General features: G+C 33.5%; 1 protein-coding gene across 2 annotated transcripts; it reads left to right on the top strand.

Annotated features, from left to right (window-relative positions):
- Nucleotides 1–3105: 3105 nt before the first annotated feature.
- Nucleotides 3106–7814, top strand: LOC142542201 (putative pectate lyase 8). Of its 2 annotated transcripts, none has more exons than XM_075648701.1 (7): nt 3106–3336; nt 3663–3719; nt 4634–4711; nt 5894–6536; nt 6614–6717; nt 6831–6969; nt 7054–7814. In XM_075648701.1, exons 1-7 carry the CDS (start codon nt 3227–3229, stop codon nt 7273–7275), a joined length of 1353 nt encoding a protein of 450 aa, XP_075504816.1. In that variant the 5' UTR covers nt 3106–3226; the 3' UTR covers nt 7276–7814. The 2 variants fall into 2 exon arrangements, with proteins under 2 accessions (XP_075504816.1, XP_075504817.1); XM_075648702.1 differs by having other exon boundaries at nt 3107–3336; nt 3666–3719.
- The last annotated feature ends 3117 nt before the right edge of the window (nt 7815–10931 follow it).

Below are 10931 nucleotides of genomic sequence, written 5' to 3'. Positions count from 1 at the left end.
CTTCTCTTTTTCTTTTATTTCTTCTTCTTCTTTTTTAGAAAAACGGAAATAAAAAAGGTTAATGGGCGGGTTACCATAAACCCGCCAAAAATTCGAGTGATAAATATGCCCTACAAAATCTACCTTTCACTTTTAATTATGTAAAAAAAAAAATAATGTTAAATTGAGTGAAAAGTTAATTAATAAAATAAAAGCAATCTTGCAAACCATACCCCTCTAACTTCCCATACCAACATGTCCCATTGCTTGTAGGTCAAGCTAAATTACAAATTAAAGGGGATTGATAAATTTGTGGGATTGGGACCATCTCTCTCTCTCTCTACATATATATATATATATATATATATATATATATTAATAATTAATTTACATTGTAAGAACAAACTATAACTTTTGTAGAGATCCTCCAACATATTCACATCTTCCGCTTGCATACCTGACGTGTGTATCTTAGTGTCTATTTTATTGTAGATCATTTTATATATTAAAATTTCGGTGTTTGATGTTATTATCTCCTGGGGATGTCCAACGTATTTGTATCCTGAACTTTTTACCTTCTTGATGAAATTCACGTTTTATTTTTTTTAAAAAAATTAATGATCACAAAACAACTCACATTTTTTCTCTAATTTTTTTCCTCCCGTTTGTATATCACATGTAAATTTTTTAAGTTGTTTCTTGAATATATATTTTCAAAATTTGTGTGTTCGTCTTTCAAGCGGACACATTTTTTAACGTGATGCTATTCGCTAAATAAATAGATGGATACATGTTTTTTCTATAAAAAAAAATCGGGGAACGAGTATATAAACATTTTTCTTTCAAGAACACAATTTAGATTATTGTGTTTCTAACAACAATGATTCTCTCTTGTTAATCACCAGGTGACATGCACTTATACGATACTCTTCGTTTGAGTTGTGTTTTTAATAAGAACAACATAAAAATGTAAAATCTACGAATTAAAACATAAATTGAGGTTCCTAACCAATCAAATAAAAGTTTTCAAAGATTGTGTATATATATATATTAAAAATGTTGGGAACACTGTTCTTTTGTGTTTTACACGCGTGACGTGGTTATGATGGGAGCCACTCGGAGAACATAATAATGCCCCCAAATGTGCAACACTTTCTAGGCTAAAAATGCTGGGTAAATAATAATAGACAAAAATTTGTCTGAAATTGTCTCACGGATCGTATTTTGTGAGACAAATATCTTATTTGGATCATCCATGAAAAATATTAATTTTTATTTTAACAGTATTAATTTTTATTGTGAATATCGATAGGGTTAATCTGTCTCACAGATAAATATTTGTGAGACCGTCTCACAAGAGACCTACTCATAATAATATTCAAGAAAGAGAGGTCGGTAAATAAATAATGAAACTGTATTCTGAGCAGTAAAATTTTAATTTCTGGTTGCGTCGCAAAGTTACCCTAATGAAATTTTAGGGTATTTTTTTAAAAAAAAGTTATTTTAAAATTTTAATTAATTGGGAAAAAACGCATCGAATAACTCTATATTGGGCTCTTTACATGTGTATTCATCGTCCTAAATAATGCTGCTGGGAAAATGAATTCCAATAATGAAATTTCTCATAATTTTGGATTCGAAACTAAGCATAAGTAAATCATGTACGCGCATGCATGTAACATAGAAAGCCTCCAACTCGTACGTTTCATGATAATGGTCCATATACTAAATTATTTTACATATGTCTAAAAAAAATTAGACTGCAAGGCCCTCCTGATAATATCCGTAAATGATTTTTTTTTTTTTGTAATGGATAAACATTACCATATGTAAATTCGGGTACATGATACACATCTATACTTCAGCGCACATCTTTTTCTCGTTGATCTCATATGTAGCAATAATATTCGATCAATGGATGCAATATCAGGATACGAATAGATGTTATTAAACAAATAAAATCCAAATACTCGGCAGACGGAAGTAGGAAAACATGACTATATATATCTTAAACAAGACTCTTGAAAGTTCTTAATTGATGCAACGATTTAAGCTAATCCCATTCCCATTTTTACTAATCAAGCATGCACAAGTCCAGCCTGGGTTTCTCTCTTCAATGAACCCCGCCGAAACACCCGGACAAATCTTCCCAACCCAAATGGCCCAAAAAGATAAATTTATCTTTGGGTTTAAACATCACTCTCTGGGAAATGATGAAAAGTGAATCTTGATGTTTAAAATAAATTATATGATTTTATTTTTATGTTGGCAATCCAAACTTGACTTTCTAACGCGACTCGTACAAATTACATGATCCAACAATTGAGATCATTAATTGTTTAACGTACATTTAATCTACAAACCAAACTGTCCAAACACCATATAATTTCTGACATTAAACATTTTTTTTTCACTTTAACGTATGTTTTCACCACATGTCGAAATATCCCTCTAAATTATATATCCGAGTCCTAAATATAATCCAAAATCCCCCCAAAAAAAGTGGGTAGTATTATCCGATCAATTGCACTAATATTTTAATCACAAAAAATTCCATTCGATTGGTAATCCAAGTCCATTGATTCTGCCACTTGCTTGAATCATGTTTGGTACCGTACGGCGTTACAGTTGTTACTTTCTAAAATTCATTTCATTTACATGTTAGGATAGAATCAAGGTCCCAAATTTAGCCACACATATATGAGATCCATTAATTTTTTTAAAATTATATATGTGTGTGAATCTTGTCCATCCAAACCATGTGGAGGCAGTGCTCTCACATATTGCATCGAATCTACCATTTTTTTGTATGAGTATTAGTATTTTCAATTTTAACGTGATTGGTTAGATTCATATTATCAATAAGGTAATATTACAATTATGGGTTAATTTTGTATTAACTATAAAGATGTACATGAAACCAAATTTTGTGAACAGTGACATTTGGATTATTTTAAGTATTTTCATTTATAATATGGTTAAATATTAATCATTAGATAATAATATATATGTCGATTTTTATAAAATATAAGAGATTTTTATGATTTAATAATATTTAAAATAAAAATATTTTCGATGTAATATAGATTACATGTCACATGGTATTCACAGTCTATAAAACGAGCAAAGCCGTTACATTGGGAGTAGTGCTTCATGCTCTGCTTTGCTTGTCTCCATTTCTCTTCCGAATTCTTCGCTCCATTTTCGCATATTCGTGGGGGAGGAGGAAAGAAAGCCTGTGTCGTCAATGGCAATGGCGGATTCGAAGAAATGGATTTCTCTGTTAGGTCTGCTGCTGCTCGTGGTTCTAGTTGGAGTTGTGGCCACCGTTCAGAAAGATGGAACTCTTCATCTCAGGTTTTTCTTCTTCAGATTCTTAAATTTTTCGAAATGCTGCGTGTTTTTTTCATGTTCGGTGTCGTCTTGAAATATTGCGCATTTGGTTTTTGCTGGATTTCATCGAAAAAAGCTCTGCAGTTTTTGTGATTTACTCTGCATTTTGAAAAGCACCATGGTTTTCAGTTAAATGTCTCCCATTCTCAGATTATTTCGACTTTTTTGTTTTATTTGTCAGAATGTGGGTTCTGTACTTCTGCATTTTCTTCTCCCATTTGATTTTTTTGAGAATTACATGCATTTTCTGTTCAAAAATTACATTATTGTTAATTGATTTTCATGTTCAGCAGCGCTGTGAAGAAAGAGCAGCTGCCGAGCTCTTCAAACTCTACAGTGGAGGAAAGGTGAGAGGAAACTCTTTATTACCGAGTCAACTCGGTGTCACCTAATCTCACATTGCATTTAAATCGAATCTCAGCCGTCTACTTTCCCTCTTTCGTACACATCAAACCTCCTCCGTCGGATCCTCACTGTCTACCCAATCTCTTTGTTCGTGTTCAGTTACGAATGAATCTCAACCGTTTAGATCCATCCCTTATTCGTATCACATCTCAACCGTTTAATTTATTCTGTTTTACCCTATTCTCCTCGGATTCCTCTGCCGCTTGAACAGAAACGGAACCACCCACGACGCCCTTTTTTTTATCGTCCCGAAATTACCCTCGCTTTTTTATTAACCGTGATCACTTATTGCATGGTGAAGCTTTTTCCAAGGTTAAATTGGTATTTTCAGTCACACATTCCAATTTGCACCACCCAAAAAAGCAGTTATTATTAGTTGATTATTTTCTAACGATGTTGGATTCAGTATGTATTACTTTTGAAATCACATTCTACAGTTGATATTCGTCTCACATCATAATATATATATATATATATATATGTATGTATGTATATGTGTGTGTGTGAATTAGATGAAGAATGGTAATGTGAATGATGGTGTTGTGTGTCGGTGGCAGCTGAACAACCCACGTGAAATAATTACTACGGCATCTTCCTTCATTTATTGTTACTCTTAGTAATTTTGGTTAAATTTTACCTCAAATGGGTTATCTGAAAACGAGATGAGGTTACTTTGGTCTGGCTTTAATAGTAAATTCATGGTCAAAATCTGGGATTGCTGAATAGGATTTAAATTCTTGAAATTTGAAAGTCATGTGAATGTAATGCTGCATGTATACACAACAGAAGAATATAGAAAAAAATAAACTTACATGTGAATGTAATAAATATTGACTGGTTTTTGTTTGTTGTTCAGATTGATAAAAATTGATGAGGATGCGCTGAATGAACATGAGGTGGATGATCCAGAAGAGGTTGCAAGGATGGTTGAAATGTAGGTGATCTTTTATGACATTTTACCTTAAAATTCCCTGTTTTATAAAACTTGAAAATTGGCTTTTCCTAGCTCAAGGTGGTGCAGCTCGATTTTTTTCTCATGGATACGTAATACTTCCTATCAAAATCAAAAGCATGCAACTATTTTTTTTAGAGAATTTTAACGGCAAATTTCTAATCTCATTATTGTCCTTTGAGCATTAACTGTCGTTGCGTCGTGCCAAGAAATTAGAAGAGGGACGGCTTCGTATTTTGAGGATTAAAACTTTTATTTATTAACTGTCATTTCACTTGTGGTTCTCTTAATTGAATGCCACCGTGTTTTATTTCGAGCAGACCTACTTAACCGACGTGTGGTCTATGTTAATCACAAATAATGTTTTTTTTTTTTTTTGACAATTTCATCTGTTACTGTAACAAATGGGTCAATTGGTGTCTCTTTCCTAAATCCGTTTCTCACATGCTCATTTTTGGTCGTTCGTTCACGTTCTTGATTCGGTGGTTGTCTTGTTTTCAATGGGTTTTTATTTTTTATTTCCTCCACATGCAACCATTGTATGGTTAGATTCCTGTTTGCCTCTACTTTAATTCCTTTATTTGTTTAGTCATAAACATATCAATAATTATATAAAGTAATATATATCTTTGTTTGGGTGACTTTGGGTGGGCTATATTGTCCATGGCTGTTAACACTATGCTTTGAAATTTTTACTGCACTTTTATCACTTTACTTCTGCTGTCACATTCCGTAAAGGAGTCAATTGATTCTAGTCATGTGTACGTAACTGTGTGACAGTACATGTGCATGCCAATAAAGTGACAAGAAGCGTAAGAACACTTGGTTGTGACTATAAGTGGATTGATTACATTTGAATCATAATATATGTACATAATATCTATAAGTGATTTACATTATTCAACCTTAAATAATGCTCCAGTTGTATATTATGAAGCGTCACATAATCAACTATGTCCAATAATGAATGAGTTAGAAGCGAATCAGGAGATGAGGCTGGGTTGATCTTATATGTTTGAGAAATTAAGTCCGAATTATCAATAAAGACTCGACGTAATGTTGCGACCCGACCCATTTGTGGGATCTAACTTAGGACCTGTAATCTTGATGAAATAACCAGGGTGATGACTGTAATTTTGTGTTGATAAATCTTTGAATTGACAGGGCCACTAGAAACAGCACAGAGAGGAGAAAGCTTGGATTTTTCTCATGTGGAACTGGTAATCCTATTGATGACTGCTGGCGTTGCGACCCCAACTGGCAAAAAAACCGCAAGAGACTAGCCGACTGTGGGATTGGTTTTGGGCGCAATGCCATCGGCGGCCGTGATGGCAGATTCTACATTGTCACCGATTCTGGAGATGACGATCCAGTTAACCCCAGGCCTGGCACCCTACGCCACGCTGTTATCCAAAATCAGCCTCTCTGGATTGTGTTCAAACGTGACATGGTCATAACATTGAAGCAAGAACTCATCATGAACAGCTTCAAGACCATTGATGGCCGTGGCGTCAACGTCCACATCGCTAACGGGGCGTGCCTCACAATCCAATTCGTGACCAATGTCATAATCCATGGCCTTCATATCCATGACTGCAAACCAACGGGAAATGCCATGGTGAGAAGCTCACCTTCTCATTATGGTTGGAGGACTATGGCTGATGGAGATGCCATTTCAATCTTTGGTTCGAGTCATATCTGGGTCGATCACAACTCGCTCTCTAACTGTGCTGATGGCCTTGTGGATGCTGTCATGGGGTCTACTGCTATTACCATTTCTAACAACTATTTCACCCATCACAACGAGGTTTGCCTGTAACTATCAAATGCTTTTTTGTTACTACAAACATTACTGCAGTTTAAGTTATGATTCTTTAAATACAGGTTATGCTGTTGGGTCATAGTGATTCTTATGTTAGAGACAAACAAATGCAAGTGACTATTGCCTATAATCACTTTGGAGAAGGCCTCATTCAAAGAATGCCTAGGTAATTCATAGTCGAATTTAAGATTCAGACATATGTTTACTTATCCATTTGTACTAATCTTGATATTTTTTTTCAAAACACAATCTGATTACACCTGTATTTTGTAATCACAGGTGCAGACACGGATATTTCCACGTCGTGAATAATGACTATACTCATTGGGAGATGTATGCTATCGGTGGAAGTGCTAACCCAACAATCAACAGCCAGGGCAACAGATATCTTGCGCCAGTTAATCCTTTTGCCAAAGAGGTTAAAAAACTTCCGACTTTTTCAATGTCCCCAAACGATATACACCTCTATTCAAAACAAGGTTAACGTTCCGATTTTTATCAGGTGACTAAGAGGGTTGAAACAGCAGAAAGCCAATGGAAGGGTTGGAACTGGAGATCAGAAGGCGACCTCATGTTAAATGGAGCTTATTTTACTCCATCTGGAGCTGGAGCTTCAGCTAGCTACGCTAGAGCTTCAAGCTTGGGTGCTAAGTCTTCCTCCATGATTGGACCGATTACTTCTGGTGCAGGTGTCCTTAACTGCCGCCGCGGCCACCAGTGCTAATGCACAGTCTTACACTTGCCGCATAAATATTGAAAGGGAGTCTTTTATTCTTCGTTTTCACCACTTCTTTTCCACTCTTTTTACTGTCACAGTCCATTTTTACGGCTTCAAAAAACAACCATTCATCCGTTTTTCTGCAATTGTTTACTCCATCATTTGGAAGTGTTCATTTTTTACACATGTCCAACAAAACCATTACTGTGCAACCTCGGCCTGCTTTAGTCTAAAGAAGAAAAACCCAGTATTCTGGTAGTAAGCGCCGAAGCGTTGTTCGAGTATTCTTCAAGATTTCTCAGGTTCATCCATTTCCTAACGAGAACGATTTACCTTGCCTCTTCTCTTTACATATATATATAGATGTCTGCAATTAGTCTTGTTGTTCAGTTTACATAATTGTGTTGGCATTTGGTCTTTTATAGTTACGAAATGATATATAGCGTGTAATATTTTCTCGCTTCTTTTAGTTTCTTTGAGTCATACAAGCTCTATAGCGTGAATGTTATAATTACTAATTTATGAAAAACAAGAAACTTTTGTAACAGATGTCTTTCTTTCAGTTTGTCTTTGTCTATGAAAGCAATCTTGCTGTTTTTGTACGCTAATATTATACCAGGCATTGCCGTTCACAAAAATTACTTGGTTAAAATCATTGTCTCACAATTTGTAGTATTGATGCTAGCCACTCAATCAAAAGATGGAGATGGATGAAAGATTTGGGATAAGTAATGAGGAACTTTAACAAATTAAATTAGTAAAATATCCTCAAAGAATCAAAGCTCAAATGCCAATTTCATCTAGATATTCTAACCAGAAGTGAAGTTAACAGGTCTTGAATTATATAGATATACATAGTAGATACAAAATAATGTTATTTTGACTCAAATAACCACATGAAAAAAGAATACATTTAAAATAGAGTAAGTATGTTGTGAAATAGTCTTACGGACGGGTCGACTCGGTCCATATCTATTACGAAAAGTAATATTTTCGAGATTAAAAATAATATTTTTTATGAGTCAATTATAAATGAGATATGTCTCATAAAATTGACATGTGAGTGAGTCTAATAATAGTTTTTCTGTTTAAAATATAGGTGAGTGAGAAATCAGACAATATCTAAAATAATACTAGAGTTTTGCTTTACCCTGGTGAAAAGGTGTGATTATTACATCATGTTAGCACAATTATGTTATTAACTTTAATTATTGCTGTTAGAGAACACTACACAACTACCACAGAGCGATAGAACAGTTCAGACAACTAAGTTAATTAAAATTAAAATTTTAATTTTATACACAACTTAATTTTAATTTTATACACAACTTCTCACATTTATCACTTATTTTTTCTACACATCATTTTTCTGATGTTTATGAAAATTATTAGCAATATAGGCTGCAAAGCTAGTACAATTTTCTTATCGCAACTTACCTACGACGCATAATTGTCAACAGTTTAATTTAAAGACAATTAAATTGTTACATTTATCAAGTAGACAAATTAGTGTAAGGGAGTAGCACGGAAGTCAATAAAGTAAAATTTAGGTCCATCTATTATGTACTATTTGCGGTGTACCTTTAATAAACAGAATTGCCCCACAACATTTATATATGTTTGGTGCATTCATGGCAAATTTTAAGTTTATCTTTGAAAATAACAAACGGGACGTAAATAATATTAACGTAAATAGTAGATTTTTTGTGAGACGTTCTCACGGATCTTTATATATGAAATGGGTCAACTCTACCGATATTCACAATAAAAAGTAATACTCTTAGCATTAAAAGTAATAGTTTTTCATGGATGACCCAAATAAAATGTATGTCTCATAAAATACGATCCGTGCGATCGTGTCACACAAGTTTTTGTCTAATTAAAATGGTGTTTCACCTTACATTTAGCAAGTATGGATGAATGAGAAGCAACAAAGTAGTGCAGAGCAGACAATTAAATGATCCCTTCTGAAATTTGTACTTTAAATATAACATAAAGATATGTTTTATTTCCAGTAATTTTTTTTATCCAAATTTATCAGAGAAGATGAAAAATTATAGCACACATTGGAATTGGAATACTCATCACGTGGGCATATCAATAAAACACAAAGCTTTACAGGTGAATATTTTGGGTCCATAGCAGTTTTCATTTACTCACCAACTAGCCAGCCCACATGGATTGTGGCCATATCTTAATGGGACTTTCCTCTCTTTTCAGTAATTTTATACATATTAAGATTCAATCAAAGCCCTTGATTAGAGGGTTCGATATCGTTTGGTTCATGGTGTGAGATATATAGTATGGAGATAAGTAATATTTTGTAATAATAAAATAAATAGAAAATGATAGTTAATATAGTGTTGATTTAATTGATTTGATTGATTAAATTTGAGATAATATGATATTACCATTTTGTCATTATTGAAAATATTAATAGAATATTAATAATATTATTTATTAAGGGTAATATCGTAATTTTATATTATTGATTTGATTGATGTGAGATAAATTATTACGAATTTGATTGATGTGAAATAAATAATTAATAATTTGATTGATCGAAATAAGTAATACTTGTACAAAACAAGTGATATGATATGACTATTTATATCAGTACTTACAAGTATTTGAACCAAACGATACCTTAAAGTATTCTAGATCTCAGACAAGAATGATCAGTTGCAAAAGAAATTATACCAGGAAGATATTAATTCTATATATATACTGAAAAGGAATTAAGTTTATTTTGAAAGATAAAAATTCTCGTTTTTTAAGACTTTCGATCAATCATGAAAAATTATTGTATTAGTTTCTGAAATATTGCTCGGCTGTAAAATTTTAAAGTTAATGTCGTACGCAGTAAAATTATATTTGCGAAATTATTAGTACAAAAAACACAAACATAAAAGAACTATAGAGAATGGAAGTTGTACCAACTCATAGCAGCCAACACTTTTTCTGGTAAAGATGACTGAACTTTTGACATCAAAAGACCAACTTCCTGTATTTCTTACTTCATGAGCATAATAATATACCAATTTTTTAATTTCCAATCAACAATATATTAAGCATTATCCGAGATTTTTAAAAGACTTCACTATGAAATATAAATCGCGTAAATCTTGCGCTTCTAAGTTTCAATCTGAAAAATATATCCAGCCTCTGTAAAGTGCGATTTCACAGGTGCAAATGGTCTGGAACGGCGAGAAATCTTGTTTTTCTCTTCCTTTGGCATTTCAGCATACTCCTCTTGCCCTAGCTAAGCTAGCTTAACAACACAATAATCGTGAATGCCCTCTTCTTAACAACCCTTCTCAATTTATCCCCTTTCCCGACTCAGCTCTTCCACTTATTGTGAGATAAGGGCTTGGGCCTCCTTTTCGGGCTTCCGTCTCTCTTCCCAGGTTGGGCTTAACAACATTTCTCGCAGTAATAGAAATCTTACGATTCCAAAAAAAGCTCCCCTTAACACAAAAAATACATTTTATTTTATTCCGTCACATCATTTTCCTTGCTCTCAGAAGAAATAAAGGGCGGTTGAAAATGGTTGATGTGCTTGAATAAGACGGCCATCACAAGTGATGGATGATTAGAATTTTTTTAAATAATCAAACGTAAAATTTCAAAAAATTCTCTAATTTGCTAGCTTCCAATGTTCA

This window comes from Primulina tabacum, chromosome 4 (genome assembly GCF_025594145.1).
Source record: "Primulina tabacum isolate GXHZ01 chromosome 4, ASM2559414v2, whole genome shotgun sequence".
Taxonomy (NCBI): Eukaryota; Viridiplantae; Streptophyta; class Magnoliopsida; order Lamiales; family Gesneriaceae; genus Primulina; species Primulina tabacum.
Note: the sequence above shows the minus strand (reverse complement) of the source record. Positions and strands in the feature narration are given on the sequence as shown.